Source organism: Urocitellus parryii, chromosome 12, assembly GCF_045843805.1.
Source record: "Urocitellus parryii isolate mUroPar1 chromosome 12, mUroPar1.hap1, whole genome shotgun sequence".
Taxonomy (NCBI): domain Eukaryota; kingdom Metazoa; phylum Chordata; class Mammalia; order Rodentia; family Sciuridae; genus Urocitellus; species Urocitellus parryii.
In genome coordinates, this window is record NC_135542.1 from 56,345,097 (window position 1) to 56,364,299 (window position 19,203).

General features: G+C 36.4%; 1 protein-coding gene across 4 annotated transcripts in view; it reads left to right on the forward strand.

Moving 5' to 3' along the window:
• The first annotated feature begins 525 nt into the window (after positions 1-525).
• Positions 526-19,203, forward strand: part of Ttc27 (tetratricopeptide repeat domain 27) — a 158,583-nt gene continuing 139,905 nt past the window's right edge. For 2 of the 4 annotated variants that reach the window (XM_026386815.2, XM_026386977.2), the window contains exons 1-5: positions 543-820; positions 2,118-2,295; positions 4,926-5,055; positions 10,588-10,728; positions 15,712-15,814. In XM_026386815.2, the coding sequence (XP_026242600.1) occupies positions 721-820; positions 2,118-2,295; positions 4,926-5,055; positions 10,588-10,728; positions 15,712-15,814 (652 nt within the window). In that variant the 5' untranslated portion in view covers positions 543-720. Of the gene's footprint in view, positions 821-2,117; positions 2,296-4,925; positions 5,056-10,587; positions 10,729-15,711; positions 15,815-19,203 lie in introns of all 4 variants that reach the window. The other 2 variants (XM_026386889.2, XM_026387053.2) reach the window with 2 other exon arrangements.

Below are 19,203 nucleotides of genomic sequence, written 5' to 3' on the forward strand. Positions count from 1 at the left end.
AACAAATTCTCTCTCTCTCACTCTCTCTTAAAAAAAATAAAAATAAATAAAAGCGTTGGAGCTGGAGTTTTGGCTCAGTGGTAGAGTGCTCTCCTGGTATGCATGAGGCACTGAGTTGGATCTTGAGCACTACATAAAAATCTTGTGTACACTTATAACTAAAAAATAAATATTAAAAAAAATAAAAGGGCTGGGGCTAGGGATGTAGTTGAATGGTAAAGTGGCATCAGGTAGTCAAGAGAGTTCTCACGCAAAAGCATTTAGAAGCATAAGCTCTTGCCTGGCCTATGAAATCACTGTTGGCCAAGATCTCCGTTGTGAGTTGCTGTTTTACTTGTATTTTTTGCCAGTAGTGGGAATCCAATAAACACCCCTCCCACCCCACACCAACCCCACCCACTTAGGGGCGTGACTGAGCTCATCCCCGCCCCCACGCCTGGGGGATGGGGGCGGGACATCCCACCGGGCATGCTCAGTACCCAGACTCTGGTTGGTTTCCTACGCGGACACTGGGTTAGAGAGCACGTGTGTTTTTCCCAGGGTGCTCTGCGCTGCTGTCATGGCCGCCTCCTTAGGTCAATATCCACACATGGAGTTATAGCTCTGTGGGTGTCCTTATGATAATTGTCACTACTTGACTTCGGAGATTTTGGATCCGCTTTCTTTCATTATTCGTTCACTGCTGTGTGGTCCTCGTAGGAACGCATTTTGGCTGCAGCGATGTCCGGGCTGATACGGACCCCGGAGGTGGCAGTTCTGAGGGGCTTCCCCACCGAGGCTGAGCGGCAGCAATGGAAGCAGGAGGGGGTCTTCGGCTCTGGTGAGAGGCGCACCTTCAGGGTCTTAGGCCAGCATGGGAGCTGTGAGGATGCGGGATGCCAGCTCTGGCTCTCATCCCTCCGTGTCTCCTCCAACCCCACACCAAGATCCAGGCTTTGGGGCTTTTGAGCCCTTGACGTGGTGAGCAGGTCTTGGGGTTAGGTGCGTCTGAACCCCAAACTGCTCAGCTCCCAGGCTCAGAATGATAACAGTGGCAACTTCCGTTGCTTTTTCTTTTACTGGCTAGAAGCCAGGGGCGCTGTACTACCGAGTTCCATCCTTAGCCCTTTATTTTTTATTTTAAGGCAGGGTCTCAGTAAATTGCGAAGGCTGGACTCCTATTAACAGGATCCTCCTGCTTCAGCCTACCAAGTCGCTGGGATATAGGTTTAAGGCAAAAGCTGCCTGCTGCTTTTGAAAGCCCTTAACATTATTCATTTATTTATTCCCTGTAATAGACATGTAAGGTAGATACTATCTTAATACCATTTTGCAAATGAAGACATCTGAATATAAATGTTTTATTTATCCAAAGTCACACAGCTAGTAAGTAGAAAAACCGAAATAGGCTGTAAAGATGTAATTTTTGTAAGCCATGCACATTTACCAGGGAGGTAGAGAGTTAAAATGGACATTTACTAGTGGCGTATAGTGTTTAAGTGTGTGTGTGTGTGTGTGTGTGTGTGTGTGTGTGTGTTTTCACACGTGCACGTGTGTACATACACAGGAAATCCCAGGAGGAGAAAATCGATATCTAGTGGTGTCAAATATGGTCTAGAATAAAGTTTCATGGGACATCAGACGAGCTGATTTTTAGTTTATGACTGGCACGTGTAGAAAAGTTCAGCAGGAAAAAATCACAAATACGAAAGCATTGAGGCAGAAATGTGCCTAGGAATATCAGGAGAACAATTAGTGAACCAGTATGTTTGGAGTGACTTCATGAGGGAGAATAGTGGGTGAATAAATGAGCTAGAGTGTGAAAAATCCTAGGACCCTGGCTAACAAAATTTCTGTTGTCATTTGGAATCTGTGAATTTCCAAGCAGGAGGTTAATAATACCTATTAATGAGGAATATTGTTTTTTTGCTGCTCATAGTACAGGTGAGCTCTAAATTTAGGAGTGGTGATGTTTGAAGAATGACAGATATTTGGTCAGTGCTTTGTGATTAATGTACAGCAAGCATTCTTTATGTATACCTTTTTCATAGTAAAATTGCCTTTTCCTATAAGGTTCTCTTTATAGTATAAAAAAAATTGTTCTTTTTGGGTTAGTGGTCTAATTTTTTATATTACAGAGAGTGGATCTTTCTTACAATTACTATTAGAAGGGAGCTTTGAGGCCATGTTCTTACATTCAATGACTCAAAATATTTTAAATTCAACTATGATGGCTGAAGAAAAGATTGAAAGCTACCTGGAGAAGCAGATAGTTACATTTCTGGATTGCTCAGCAGATTTGGACCAAACAGAAAGGTAGAAATTTTTTTTTAAATATTTATTTTTGGTTAGACACAATACCTTTATTTTGTTTATTTATTTATTTTTATGTGGTGTTGAGGATGGCACATGCCAGGCAAGTGCTCTACCGCTGAGCTACTACCCCAGCCCCAGAAAGGTAGAATTTTATTTAAGATTTTCATGGAGAAACAGATTTTGAATAAATATAATAACACTTTGACATCGTGGGGCACTGATTTTAGCAGTTGTTGAGAAGCCTGGACTTGAAGATATACTGAGTTATCTTTATAAGTTCTCTTGTCCAGAAGACCATGCAGAATGAAAAAGTAAAGTGATGTAGTAAATTTTTGAGACCTGCACATAATGGGTTGTTAATTGCTAACCCACTACCCACCGAACTTCCATATGGTTATGTTTGAACAATAAGAAGACCTTAGACCTGTCTCCTTTCAGCAGGTTAACAGTATTGTTATTTCTAGATTACTGAGTGACACTTCTAACTACTTTTATTATGTTTTAGATTGCTATCTTTGAAGAGATCAGAAAACTTAATATTTTTATTATGAAATCTTAGTCTTATTTTCTTCCATTAAAGTTTATGTAATTTTATAGGGTTGAGTGTAGTCCACAAGTTTCATACTGTGAAACCTAAGCTTTTCAGTAGTCTGTATTTTACTGTTAGAGATTTGTTAATATGCCTTTTTCTTTTCTCAACTATCTGTGGCATCCACATCAAATTTTAGTTATGTTAAAAAATGCATGCTGTTTCATTTTACTTTTTTATATAGGAAATGCCTTTATTTAGTTCTTCAACCAGTAAACTAACTACTGTATTATGTTGTTGAGATTGTAAATATAAGACATAACCCATATCTGTAAGTAGTTCACCCACAAATGTTACTCTAGGTTTTTTGTTTATTTTTCTTTTTTTTTTTTTTTTTAGAAAGAGAGAGAATTTTAAAAAATATTTATTTATTTTAGTTTTTTGGCAGACACAACATCTTTGTTTGTATGTGGTGCTGAGGATCGAACCCGGGCCGCACACATGCCAGGCAAGCGCTGAGGATCGAACCCGGGATCGAACCCGGGCCGCACACATGCTGCTTGAGCCACATCCCCAGCCCCTTTTGTTTATTTTTCAATGTAATATAATTCCTTTTCATTTTGTTCGGGTTTCGCAATGGTTTATATTTCCTGCAATATCCAATCTTGATTCTTATTTTGCTTTCTGATGTATGTGTACCATAGGAGCAGCTTGCCTTGTATCCATTAACTCTCTCTCTCTCTTTCTCGTCACTTCATTTGACTCACTTTTAGGCATTGGAAAATTAAAATATTCTCAATTCACCTTAAGCATTTTTAGTTAGGATGGTTGTATTACAGCTTTAAGATGTTGTTATACACCTGTTTTTTTTTTTTTTTTCCTGTTTCCTAACTTTTACAGGCAGGCTCTTTTCTCGAGTGCCAGTTATTCCTTATTCTGTTGTCAGTTGAACACCTCCAGAGCTTTATATTCTGGGCTCTTATAGGCTTGTAAGTTTGATTTTTTTTTTTTTTTCTCCCTCTCCAGTTAAATAATTTTCCTTTTGAAAAGGGCCTAAGGCTGGGCGCTCTGGCACAGTAGCTCAGAGACTGAGACAAAAGCGAGGTGCTAAGGAATTCAGAGAGACCCTGTCTCTAAATAAAATACAAAATAGGGCTGGGCATGTGGTTCAGTGGTTGAGTGCCCCTGAGTTCAATTCCTGGTATCCTTCCCACCAATAAATAAATAAATAAATAAATAGGCCTGGGGACTGTGGGAAGGAAAAGGTGACTGCTGTTTCTTTCTCTTCAGAATGAAATTCCAGTATTTCCTGGCTGTTACTTGCTGGATTTCAATGTTTTAATATAGGGTTTGACAAATTGTGTCTTTTAGGCCAAAACCCGCCAACAACAACAAAAAATAAACAAGTGTGTGACATATAGGGCCCCAAATGTTTTATATCTCTCCTTTTATAGAAAATATCTATTTCCTATCTTAAAACAGCATAAAAAAATAGAGATTTTAGTCAGATTTCCTGAGGTCTTTTCATTCTAGCATTTGGTATAGGATCAGTAAATGTTTTATGACCAGTTTTCTTTTGTATAAAGTCAAATTTTCTTACATCTTCTGATAATGTCAGAGCTATTAAATAGAATATAAGGAAAAGTTACAGGTGTTTGAGTAGGACCTATATCAGCACTGTTGGAAGAATTTTCTGTGGTTTCGGGAATGCTTTGTATCTGCTCTGTCCAATGTGGTAGTTGCTACAATGGTGTACATACATCAGACAGCAAAAGAAGAATATAGTGGTTATATTTGGCTGTTGAACACTGGAAATATGGAAAATGCTAAGACCAGTATTTTAAATTTTATTTAATTTTAGTCAATTTAAATTTAAAAGAACCATATGTGGCTCATGGTTATAATGTTGGTTATAACCACAGTTATAATTACAGATGTAAATTATTTTGTTTCAGAATTGATTTTTAATAGTACTTTAGAGTAGTCTCAACAATTGTTACTGGATATCTTTTTCTTAACACTGAAATGAAATAGCACATTTGAGATTTTTATGGTGATAGTGGTTCATTTTTTTTCTTTCTTTAATCATCCTTACATGCAGGCAACAGCTGATATTCCTCCTTGGTGTGAGCAGTTTGCAGCTTTTTGTTCAGAGTAACTGGACGGGGCCTCCTACGGACTTGAACCCTCAGGATTTTTTACCATCTACTTTGTTACAACAGTTCAGTGAGGTAGGTTTCTTGAAAATGTCATATTTGTTATTGTTGTGTTATTTATTCATTATAAGCAGGTCTTTCTAAACTGAAGCTAATACTAGATAGGAAAGAAATTTTATGGTTTGTGCAAAACCACTAAGAATTCTATTCATTGATCAGATTTCAAATATTTCTACCAGATCCATTGTTAGTCTCAGACTGCTCTTCAGACACCCTCATTTTACCAAGCTTTATTAAATGCACTTTTATTAGAGCACACTCAGCTACACCCATCACTTGGTTATAATATCACAGTTTCAGAAAGATCTTTTCTGGAAAAGCAGCAAATCTGGAAGTCTGTTTAATTTCGTTGTAGGTAAACTTTGCTGCTCTCCCTAAAAATGGCTCCCAGGGGTGGTTTCCTTTCTATTACAAATATTTAAAGTTCCTGGCATATAGGTACTTTATGGTTATAATTATTATCCATCTTTAACAAGAATATTGACCTTCATCAGTAGTTCATCAGTAGAACTTGCAATTTGAACTCCTCAGGAGATTTTTGAGCATTCACATCCAGGGCTTGGTGAGTCTGAGGTGATCTACAAAAGAAGTGTGGTAACTTCAATTTATCCAGCCACCTTAGTGATCTTGAACATATTGCCAGTTGCTCAGCCTGAAAATAGGGCCCTTTAGCATTCAAAGCTCATGTAGCAAAAGGGACTTACCTGTTTACCATTACCTGGTTTCTCAGAATTAGAAGTAGTGGAATGCAACTAGTTAGAAATAGGTGTTAATAATTTGTTGGTAGAATGGAAAGAGAAGTACAAAAGCACACAAGGTCTGAAAACCACACTAGTTAGCTCTGTCTACTTCAGCTTAGTGAGTCACCGTCTTTATTGCCATAGAATCATTGAAATTCATAGTGATGACTCTAAATCATTACTGAAAAGTTAAAGGGTCTTTTGTATCTATGTCTAAGAAGAGAACTTATAATTTTACACTTTATGAAGGTTTTCATCCAGAATTGGAAATATAACAACCCCAATGATTATGGTGCTTAAAGAGATATGTTTCAATTATCTAGAGGTTTACATATATGGAACAACTCATTCCTTCTCTTATTGTGTATGAAACAGTTTTGGTTTCTATGGCCTTATAATGTAGGTTTGAAGTCTACCTAATCGTCATAGTTAAAAATATTTGCTGAGTATTTATGTCTGATGGTTTTTTATTCTCTTAGTGCTAGGGATTGAGCCTAGAGCCTTACGTTTGCTAGGCAAGCACTCTACCATTGAGCCACACCGCAGCTCCTGTGCTGTTCTTCACATGTGTTTTGCTTTCAAAAAGTTTAGGAAATAACAACCTTAGAAGTCCCTGGTTTATGCTTTGTGATAGCATCCCCTGACCTGCTCTCATGAACCATTCTCATGGAATTTTGTATTCATCATTGCATGCCTTTCTTCATGGTTTTAGCACCTATGTATGAATCCCTAGAAATCATGTTTAGTGTTGTCAGTTTTGATCTTTATGTAAATGAAAGCATATATATATATTTTTACTTTTCTTGGTCAATGGTATACTATGAAATTACATGTTATTCAGTTCTTCTGTTGTATGGTATTCTAATTGTATGAATATACCACCATTAATATATCTACTATGATATTTTTGTGTGTGTGTGGTACTGGGGATTAAACCCAGGGACTTGCGCATGCTAGGCTCTGTGTGTATACTCTGTGTGTATACTCTGATTGTCATATAAGTGGTTTCTATATTTTGCCATTATCATAATTCCATTAAGAGCATATCTTCAGGATATCATTTGCAAGACTTTCAAAGTGTAGCATGCTTTAAAAATTGATAGTGTTTGACATAATGCACTTATCAGTGGAAAAGACTGTTTTTATTGACCCGTAGGCTATCCTTTGCCACGCTGATGGCTGAGGGGAATCAATATTTCAACACACAAACTCTTTCTAGCACTGAGTTGGAAGTTCTGCTGTCATAGTCTGTTTGGGCTGCTATAACACAATTCTATAAACTGGGCAGTTTATCAACAATAGAAACTCATTTCTCATAGTTACGGAATCTGGACAGTCCACAATCCCTCATGATCTAGTCACCACCAAAGGCCACCTCCTAGTACCATCACCTTGGGGGTGAAGATTTCAACATGAATATTGGGGGGACATAAACATTTCTGCTATAATGTCTGCTTTGGTATATATATCTCTAAATGGCGTTTCTCTGCCTTTTAGAGTGTCCACATGTTGACCTTTTCATGGTAGTGCTAGGTTTTTCCAAAAAGTTTTTATTTATTATACTCTTCACCAGTGACCTGAAGATGTTTATCTGGAAGGTAGAGGGAGTTGAAGTTTTAAAAGTGAAGAGTAGCACATCACTCTTTTCTAATTGTCATTTTCCTATACCGATTCATCTTCTTAGTTCTTACAATATACAAATGTCTGCAAATATACTTTATGGTCATGGAATATAATCGCTAAAGAAAAGTTCTTTTTCCCTGCCTCTAACTTATGACCTTTGCATTTGTAGGGCTGTTTTCTGACGAGTGGTGCTAAATAGCCCCAGAGGAATAGTACAGAAAATTCATGTATAAGCAGTAGGTTAACTCTTATTTATTTATTTATTTTTTTAAAGAGAGAGTGAGAGAGGAGAGAGGGGAGAGAGAGAGAGAATTTTTAATATTTATTTTTTAGTTCTCGGCGGACACAACATCTTTGTTGGTATGTGGTGCTGAGGATCGAACCCGGGCCGCACGCATGCCAGGCGAGCGCGCTACCGCTTGAGCCACAACCCCAGCCCCGTAGGTTAACTCTTATACATAAAGGTTGATCTCATGGTAATCTGGTTTTATATTAAGTTTTTCTCAGGTTTCCAGATGTTGAATTCTTTTCATTGTTATGAATATGTATTTTTATATGTCATCTGCTCTCTTGATTGAGGAATTATTCTTAAGGGAATTGTTAACTTTTGCTTTGTCTGTTTTTATTGAAAATATAAATAATCCTCTTTAAAATAAACCATTTCCCCAAATCTCAGAGCACATTTAGAATTCAGTTGGAATGTCAGTGTTATATCACAGGTATAAGAAGATTTCTACAGCATTTGACTTTTCTGTGATGATAAAGGAGAAGCACTAGGAAGAAAACTTTATTTGTTTAATCATTCATTCACTCATGAATTTGTTATTTGTCTGACTTGTTCATACCATCTCTGGAGAGTTTTGGATTGAAGTGGGTTTGATAACCCACTTTGAGTATCAGAGGTAATGATATCATGACTGTCTTGTATAATTTGTATTTGTTGCCCTGTTAAATTGCTAATTTGGGCCTGGGGCTGGAGCTCAGTGGCAGAGTGCTTGCCTAGCATGTGTGAGGCACTGGGTTTGATCCTCAGTACTGCATAAAAATAAATAAATATAATAAAGGCATGCTGTCCATCTATAAGTACAAAAAGAGTTTGCTTATTTTTTATTTACATTTAGGGATTTTAGTTAGAATACACTGATCTAAAATTTCTACTAGAATAGGTAGACATATTTCTCATCACAAAGTAAGATAAGGATTCTTTTTCTTTGTGATTCTGGGTGTTGAACCTTGGGCCTCACGCATGCTAGGCAAGCCTTCTACCACTGAGCTAAATCCCCAACCCTTTTTATTTTATTTTGAGAGAGGGTTTTGTTAAGTTGCTGAGGGTGGTGTTGAATTTGCAATCTTTCTGCCTCAGCCTCCTGAGTGGCTGGAATTACAGGCCTGCGCCACTGCCCAGCCCAGCTTAATTATTTTGAGTCTATTTCCTCACTTGTAAAATGAAGTTTTTTTCTTTTTTTCCTTTTTATTCCTTCTATCTTTAGACATTAGTAAGCTTTATTTGCAATTTGGTATGGTTATTCATGTTGTCTTTATTCTGCTATTACAATTCTCACTGATGATGAAAATGGAATGTAGGATTCACCTATAGCTATTTCTTTCTTCCCTATTGAATATTAATCAATATTTAAGATGTACAGTATTTACTTACTATTCCAAATTTTGAATACTGAATTAGATACTGATATTACTTAGACTACTTTAATCTTTAATAAGGATTCTTTGAAATTGTAGTTTCAGTTATTTTATTATATACTTGATGAAACTGAGGCTTCAGTTAAAGATTTTACTTAAAACACAGTAAGAAACAGGATAGTATCTTTTTTTTTTTTTTTTTTTTTTTTGCCAGGGGTTACCAGGGTTTGAACTCAGGGGCACTCGACCACTGAGCCATATCTCTTGCTCTATTTTGTATTTTATTTAGAGACAGGGTCTCATGGAGTTGCTTAGCACCTCACTGTTTGTAAGGCTGGCTATTTTTTTTAATATTTATTTTTAGTAATAGGTGGACACAATATCTTTATTTTACTTTTTATGTGGTGTTGAGAATTGAACCCAGTGCGCTACGCATACTAGGTGAGCGCTATGCCTCTGAGCCACAACCCCAGCCCCCTGAGGCTGGCTTTGAACTTGCGATCCTTCTTCCTCAGTTTCTCAAGCCACTGGGATTACAGGCATGTGCCACCGTGCTCGGCAGGATACTATCTTTTATTTTTATTTATTATTATTATTATTTTTTGTAGTTGTAGGTGAACAGAATGCCTTTATTTCATTTATTTTTATGTAGTGCTGAGGATGGAACTCAGTGCCTCACACTGCTCAGCTACAGCCCCAGCCCAGGACACTATCTTTTATTTGTGACATTAGAGCCCATTCATAATGATTAAGCAGTCCTGCTGTTTTGGTGCAGCTTTTAAAATTCTGTGGTCACCTTTTATGAAGACAGGTGCTTTGTTCATTGTAAAAGATCTTTATTCAGCAGAGAGTGGATTTTTCAAAGGCATCCTGTTTTTGGAGCCATCTGTTCACTCTGGTTTATGGTTGTATGCCTACTCAGCATTTGATATGTAAGCCCTTGTTGATGGTTTGGTTTGATGGGCTTTGTGGAGTGGAGAAATATTGGTAATGATGTTCACTAGCTAGTGAAGCATAAGCACAACATAGATGTTTAATATAAATCCACTGAAGATGATATTTTGTTGTAGGTAGTCATCATGGCTTCTTCAGTGCTAGCACTTTGTTGAGTTCCTGGTTCCTCATTTTAATTTAATTTAAAAAAGGTTTTTTGAAATGGATTCTTGCTATATTGCCCTGGTTGGTCTTGAACTTGTGGGTTCATTTGATTCTTCTGCCTCAGCCTCCTAAGTAGCGGGGTCCACTGGCATATGCCACCCCCAGGTAATCAAAACTTTTTTTTTTTTTTTTTAACTTTTGGATGAATTCCGTATTCCTCTAAAGTTTGAGCAGAAGGGCAATTATGTGTAAGAGTAGAATGGGTTTGTAGCTCTCTAAGAATATTTGTAGTATTATAATTCTGTCTGGTGCCTATTGCTGTGTAATAGGTTAATGTCCTTATTTCAAAGTATAATTAACTGGAAAATCTACATGTTATTGTAAGACCTGGAAAGATGAATAAGTTGTTAAATTATGTTACCTTAGCTTTCAAACTTTTTTTCAGGTCAAAGGACTGGATACAGTTATTTTGAGCCTGCTCATTCTAGATGGTGAATCAGTGTACAGCCTCACTTCAAAGCCTATACTGCTCCTTATAGCACGCATTATCCTAGTGAATGTTAGACATAAACTGGCAGCAATTCAGGTAAGCCAAGAAAATAATCTGTAAGATTTATACCCAAGTGTGACTTGGTATTTGGTGTTTGACTTGGGTGATTTATACCCAAGTGTGACGGTGCGTATTAGCATCAGACTTGGGATATTTTGCTTTCTACATCTTCGAGGTATTTAGTTTTGAAATAATAATGAGATAATGAAAATATGCAAACATTTTTCTCCTTGTCACTTTCATCTAGCATAAAGTGAGATTATATTGAGCCTCTTTAGGAATTTCTATGCCTTGTGTGTATAAATGCTTTTTCTTAGAATCTTAAGTATAGGTTTAAAAATGTCATTAATATGTCTTATAAATTTTATCTAAGAATCATGTACAATAGCTAGAATGCAGCAGATTTTATTGCCTTTTGGCTCACATCCTGTCTGGTTTCATTTTTTGGGTTGGATTTGGTATAATATTTGTTGAATATCTATTATTTGGTTTCTTCAGGTCACATATAAACTAGTGAGGAGAAACACTCATACATGCAGGAAGCTGATGTGCAGTAGGAGGGACAAAAACCACAAGAGAGATACAAAGGTCTTTGGAGGCTTATTGGAGGTTGACAAATAGTGTGGAGTCTCTGTCCCACTGCTCAGCTCTGCTGCATGGAAGTTTGAAGGCAGCAAGCAACAATATGTAAATGGGTGGGCAGAACTGTATTCCAATAAAGGTTTATTCATGGACATTGAAATTCAAATTTCATGTACTTTGAATTTGTTGTGAAATATTCTTCTTAAATATTTTCTTTTTATTCTTTTTTTGTTTTTTTGATGAAACCAGGAATTGAACCCAGAAGTCCTCTATCACTGAGCCATAACCCTAGCCCTTTATTTTATTTTATTTTGAAATAGGGTCTTTCTGAATTGCCCAGGGTCGCCTCAAACTTGAGATCCTCCTGCCTTATCCTCTTTAGTTGATGTGATTACAGGTATGCACCACCATGCTAGGCATGATTTCAAAATGATGCATGAACTATTTTCAGTTCTTAAGCTGTATAAAAACAAGCAGTGGATTGGATTTGGCCTACAGGGTATAACTTGATAACCCTTGCTTTACTTATTGTTGCAGGTTTGTTTGATGCAAACCCTGTATTGAATTTTATGGGAAGTGTCCCAGTTTGTAAGTGTTGGCTAAAGTTTTTAAGAAACATGATATTGGGCTGGAGATATAGCTCAGTTGGTAGAGTACTTGCTTTGCATGCATAAGGCCCTGAGTTCAATCCCTAGCACCACACACACACAAAAAAGTAACTTGATATTTTAGCCAGGTGCAGTGGCACACACCTGTAATCCTAGCGGTTTGCGAAGCTGAATCAGGAGAGTCATAAATTCAAAGGCAGCCTCAGCAACTCAGCGAGGCCCTAAGCAAATAAGTAAGATCCTGTCTCAAAATAAAATGCAAAAAAGGGGTGTTGATGTGGCTCGTGGTTAAGTACCTTTGAGTTCAATTCCTGGTATCAAAAAAACCCCCAAAAATCCAACCATGATATTTTATTTATATTTTAAATTAAAAATATATTTATTATATGTTTTTAATTATAAATGTAGATTTAAAAAAAAAGTTATAATTTTTAAAATTTTAACTGGTTACAGTGGCAAGTGTTCTGTCCTGGCTACTTGGAGAGGTTGAGGCAAGAGAATTGCTTGAGCCCAGGAGTTCAAGAATTAACTGGACAACATAGAGAGACCCTGTCTCCAAACAAAAAGCACCAGAAACACTATTTCTATAGGCAAAAATGTAGATGTGGTCTGTACTCTGTAGGTGCTTACTTTCTCAAGCAGTCAAGATCAGACACTGACTTTGTTTTAAATATATGAGAAATGTATCAGCAACTCTTGTGAGAACCAGAGGATTTGGAATCAATTGTACTAGAAAGGTGTTTAATAGATGGATTTCAACATGTCTTATGAGGCCCCTTTTTTATTTCTTTTTTTTTTTTTTAAGAGAGAGTGAGAGAGGGGAGAGAGAGAGAGAGTCTCAGAGAGAGAGAGTGAGAGAGAGAATTTTTCAATATTTATTTATTTTTTAGTTCTCGGCAGACACAACATCTTTGTTGGTATGTGGTGCTGAGGATCAAACCCGGGCCACACGCATGGCAGGCGAGCGCACTACCGCTTGAGCCACATCCCCAGCCCCCTTTTTTATTTCTTATTGATAGTAGCTTGAATAAATAATTTGCACTGAGTTGATCTGAGTTAAATGGTTTTATAGACTATTACTTTTCTCTAAAAACTGCATCACCAAGATGTGAGGCTGCTAAGTGGCATTATTTTCTTTCTAGTGAAACTATGGTCACTAATGGATGAATGAGACAGTTTTGTTGGTCAAAAACTTTCTTCATCAATATGTTAAGCATCATTTGAAAAATAATATGCATATCATCAACAATTTAGAGGAATTAGTAAATATGTTTATTTATAATCATTGTCTTTCTGTTATTATTATTATTTTTTTCTCCCTGAGGTTCTAAGAATTGAACCTAGGGCTCTCTACTACTGAGCTACATCCCTGGCCCTTTTCTTTTTTATTTTGAGACAGGTCTTGCTGATTGTTTAGGGTGGTCTCGCACTTGTGATCCTCCTGCCTCAGCATCCTGAGTAGCTGGGATTGCAAGTATGTCTGGCCTTATGTTAGTTAATTTCTGAATATCCATTTCCTTATTTATGAGACAGAATGAGTTTGCACACATTTGTTGGGTGCCTCTTGAGTTCACTACTGCCCTGGCCATCTGTGAGCTTCTTCACTAGTGTGACTTCTCAATCAGGACTATGAGAAATTATTTGAAATAAGATTTCTGGTTTTCTTTTTTATTAATGCCTGATTTTTTTTATTAAGCAACTTTTGGCAAATAGAGAAGGGTCATTATATTTTCTAGTAGAAAAATCAGCTGTGCTTTCTATATTTGTTTTACACTTTCCTCCTCCTTATGATAATTTTGGGTTAAGAGTTAATGTTTATAGATCTGATGTTTAAGAGTTTAGCATCTTAGGTCATATATTTTCTTAAAAGGCCAATCTTTTTGACTTGGATGCATGCATCTAAATTCCCATAGCTAAAAAAGGGAAGACTTTGCTGCCAAAGATGACTCACTTGTTGCTGACAGCTGATACAGGACAGATAATTGAAATGTAGACCGACTTCATTAGCCTTAGTGATAGGAAAAAGAAGGAAAACGAAGCGACACCTTAGGGAACTTAATTAAAAATGATTTGAAACTCTTTGTATTAGATAATTCCACCTTTCCTTAAATGGGCTGAAGAAACAGCATAAATAATTAGAAAGAATTTTATCATCAAGTTAAAATTCATTTATAGTTGCATCATTGTCATTGATGCAATTATGCCAGGTAGCCATTTAGGAGGCAACCCCTTTAGTCAAGAAATTAAGTTCCAAGTTAAAAAATACTTTTGGGCCCTGCATGGTGGCTCATGCCTATAATACCAGCTACTCAGTAGGCTGAAGCAAGAGGATTGAAAGCTCAAGGCCAGCCTGGGCAACTTAATGAGACCCTGTGTCTAGCTAAGTGAGGATCTAGGTCATTGGCAGAGTACCACTGAGTTCAATCCCTATTACTACAAAAACAAAACAACATCCTCCCCCAAACCTATTATAACTCCACATATATATACACATAGAGACATGCACACATAGAGGAAGGTCTAGAAGAAAATAAACTTTCTCATGGATTTTTCTAGGGAAAGAGTATGGCATTAGGCAATGCAGATATATTTCTATACTGGCTTTGTTAATTGTTTTTTACTCCTCTTCTTTTTTTCCTAATAAGGATATATTTTTTCTTTCTTTCTTTTTTTTTTTTTGGTGCTAGGAATTGAACATAGGGTCTTGTACATGCTAGGTAAGTGCTCTACCACTGAGCTACATTCCTAGTCCTTAATAAAGATGAATTGATTTTGTAAGAACAAGCATAAGAAAATATAAGAAAAATCTGCTATGTGCTCTTTCTGTGCATTAGTCAAGTCACTGTATACAATGCAGTTTGGTTCAGATATAAGTTATACACTTAAAAAACCAGTGCTGTGCAATGTGGTGCCAACTTCTAGGACCAGCATTGAGGTTCAGAGAGGCAGGAGATCAGGAGAAGGATTCATGAAGAGGTTTCACAAGGGTGTGGAAGGGATCTTCCCAGTTTTGGTGAATATCTGAATCCATAGTATTTTTTTACTGTAGGGCTGTGCAAAATACATTACTTTAAGGAAGATGCAAAGGTGAGTAAGACTTGATTTCTAATCTTGTTGGATAGATAGTGAATGGCGTTGAAACTAAGGATGACTTGCATAAATACAGTGGAATGTGTTTGTAAAGGGAAGGGCAAATGAAGTGTTGGAAGTTCAGGTTATGGAATGATCGCATCTGCTGGGGGTTCTTGTAGGAGGCATCCTGCAGTTGGAATGTCTATTGTTGTGGTGGCAGAGTGCCACAGCAGAGCAGGATGCTCACAACAGACATGTTTTTCTTAATTTTAATGTTTAAATTTTTTGTGGCACTGCCTCAGGCATGCTAGACAAGTGCTCTACAACTGAACTACATTCCCCAGCACGTTTTATTTTGTATTTTGAGACGGGATCTTGCTAAGTTGGTTAGGCTGGCCTTGAGTTTGTGATCTTCCTGCTTCAGACTGCTGGGTAGGTGGGATTATGGGCATGTGCCACCACACCTGGCTACAACAGACATATTTTAAAGCAGGAGATGGTAATTATGAAATAGCATCAAGAAGCCCAAGTGAGTAGGAAAAAAAAATCTCAGCCTTTAAGAGAATGGAAATGAGGTATTTTCTTAATGAAAAACTAGAAGTGTTTTTTGGTATTGAAAACTTAGCAGAGGGTGGGTAAACTTACTGAAGAATAAATTTCATGCATGTAAGAAATTCTAAAAAATTAGTCTCAATTTATGTAAAAGGTCCCCCCCCCAAAAGTGTCCTTTTATTTCAGCTTACCTGTTTTTTTCTAGAGTTTGCCATGGTGGACTCTGAGATGTGTGAATATCCATCAGCAGTTGCTTGAGGAGCGTTCACCTCAGCTTTTTGCTCTTGCTGAAAACTGTATTGATCAAGGTACGTAGTGGATTATTGTTTGATATGGATATGTAGCTCCATTCTAATTTCTTGGCAAGACATTCCTTGTTAGTTCATTCTTTGACAGGTAAGAATGAGTTTTTGTTTGAAGTTGTTTCTTTTTCTGTATTTTTTCTGGATATGAAATATTGCAAATTATTAGACGGTATAATATAGAATTCTTTTTGATCATTTAAATTTAAAAATGATAAGTCACTTCCATTTGTATTATCTACTTGGAAAGGTGATTTGCTCTATTCAGGTCACTGTGATTTCTTAAAGGTATTTTAATGTTTTCCTTTGTGTTTTATTTTAATGTTTCTTTGAAAGCAAATGTAAACTTCCTTTATTTTTTTAAAAGCCTAAGTAACTTGAGTTGGAGTAAATTGTACTATATTACCCAGAGTAGGAAATTATTTATCTTGTTATCCTATTGAGAACAAGGAGCAAGGCTAAATTTTTTTGTTTTGATAGAAAATACATTTTCTGAGAATAATAGTAGGAAGGCAGTTTTACATTTTTGTCTTATTATTTTTTTGGTAATATATAATGTTAAATGGAAAAATGCCTAAAACAAATGAAAAGTTTACTACATGATTATAAACCAAACAAATATCAAAGTTGTAGATACCTTTCATACCCTCTAAGGAAGCACTTTGAAAAAGAAGAGAATCTTGGGTTCCTTCACCATTGGGCTTTTAGAATGATATTTCTTGGCAAAAGTTGTCAAAAACAAGAACAGATTCTCTCATATTAAAGGAGTATTTGAACATAAATTAACTTGGACTTTGTAAAGAATTACTGAGTTACAGGGATGGGATTTGACTTTAGCTCTCTCTGATTCCAAACCCCTTACTCCTTTCCCATCGCAAGAGTATAGAGTGAATGGGTATTCGTGTGAGTATGTCTGTTTAAAGGATGGGGGAGTAGTGGTTAGTATCACTTTCTGTGGAGAAGTAGTGATTTTTTACTTGACAGAGGGATCATATTCATGAAGGTCTATGTCACACATACTTACATGTATAATTGCAAGAAGTTCCTGGAAGGGATCTTTTTTCTGGCATCTGTTTTCTTCAGGAGTAACACATTAGCAACAAGGCAGCCCAGAAGCAGGGGGAGGACTACAGCATGTATGGTAACAGTGCTGAGCTATACATGATTGGTTGAACTTGCTTCCCCAATTTTATTTTATTCTTGAACAAAAATACATTAACATATACTAATCTTAGATAAAAATGAACATCTATACATAATTCAAAAAAGAGAAAATAAGGAAAATATTATTCAACCAGTATAATTGATTCATTGATGTTGTTTTATATTGATATTCATTGTTAATTTTCATCGATATTGTTTCCCTGTTTCTTGAACCCCCTTCCTCTTTTTTTTTTTTTCCTTTGGTACTGGAGATTGAACCACAGGATCCACTTTTTTTTTTTTTAAATATATTTATTTTATGTGGTGCTGAGAATCAAACCCAGTGCCTCACACACGCTAGGCGAGCACGCTACCACTTGAGCCACATCTCCAGCCCCCACAGGATCCACTTTACCACTGAGCTACATCTCACCTCTTTATATTTTATTTTGAGATAGGGTCTTGTTAAGCTGATCAGGCTGGCCTCTAATTTCTTATCCTTCTGCCTCAGCCTCCTGAGTGGCTGGGATTACAGGCATGCCACCATGCCCAGCTGTTATTGGTATTCTTGATTCATTTTAACTGGAGAAAAATGAAATATCAATGTAGTTTTGATGTGTATTTTCCTAATTATTAAGGATGTTGAACATTTTATTTGTGTATATTTGTTGGCCATTTGTATTTCTTTTGAGAAATAGTTCATGTGTGTGTTTATTGATTGGGTTATTTGTTTTTATGGTGGTGTTTTTTGAGTTCTTTATATTTTTTGGATCAATGCCCTGTCAGAAGAGTAGCTGACAAAGATCTCTCATTCTGTAGGTTCTCTCTTAATACTACTCTTGTTTCCTTGATTGTGCAGAAGCTTTTTAATTTGATACCATCCCACGGATTGATTTTTGGCTTTATTTCTTGGACTTTAGAAGACTTACAAATAGGGTTGAGGCCTGTGCTGTTACTTTGACCTGTGTTTTCTTCCAGTAGTTGTAAAGTTCCTGTCTAATTTCTAGGAGTTTCATCTATTTTGAGTTGACTTTTGTGCAGAGTGGGAGAGAGGGATCTAATTTCATTCTTCTGCACATGGATATCCAGTTTTCCCAGCATCATTTGTTAAAAAGGCTGTCTTTCTTAAAGGTATGTTTTGGCTCCTTTGTAGAGTATCAAATGACTATATTTGTGTGGGTTAGTCTCTGTATTTTTATTCTATTCTATTGTTCTTCATGTCTGTTTTCATGTTGTTTTTGTTACTCTAGCTCTATAGTATAATTTGAGATCAGGTATTGTGATGCCTCTAGTATTGCTTTGCTTGCTCAGAATTACTTTGGTTCATCAGGGTTTTTTTTTTTTTTTTAAATCTTCTTAGTTGTAGATGGACACTTTATTTTACTTATTTGTTTTTTATGTGGTACTGAGGATCAAACTTGGTGCCTCACATGTGCTAGGCAAGCAGTCTTCCACTGAGCCACAACCCCAGCCCTCATCAGGGTCTTTTATTCTTCCAAGTGAATTTTGGAATTGGTTTTTCTAGTTCTATGAAAAATGTCATTGGCTTTTATTTTTTAATTGACTCTTTTTAGTTATATATAAGGATTCATTATGATATAATTATGAAAGTGTGGAATATAATTTGCTCTAATTCAGTCCTCAGTACTTTCTCTCCCCTCCTCCCTCCTCCTGTTTCCTTTCCTCTACTCTACTGATCTTTCTGCTATTTACTGATATAAGTAGTCATTGTTTATTTTGAGGGGGACTGCATTGAGTCTGTAGATCATTTTTGGTAAATATGACCATTTTAATAATATTAATTCTGTCCATTCAAGAACATGGGAGGTCTTTTCATCTTCTGACTTTATATTCTTTCAAGATTTTAGGTACTACAAGGCTGTGGAACAAGCGTGGCAGTGGTAGATCACTTAAACATTGTATTTGAAAAAAATTGTTCCTGGGACTTACTGTTGTTTTATTATATATAAGGAACTTAATATTTTTCTATATGATATTTCTTAAATAATAACTGGAAAACAACTGATCTTTTCCTGCAGAAAGACTTTGACTTAATACTTTTGGATTATGACTGATATTTATGAGCAAATTTAGTCTACTGAACCATGCATATTTCCACTAAGGCTGTAGGGCACTTTAGAGTTGTGAGCTTCTTGAGGACTGAAATTTTAAAAAATTGCTTCTCTTAGCATAGTGCCTATAAAAAAGTAAATATTTGCTACATATTTATTGAATAATAACGGGTAATATTT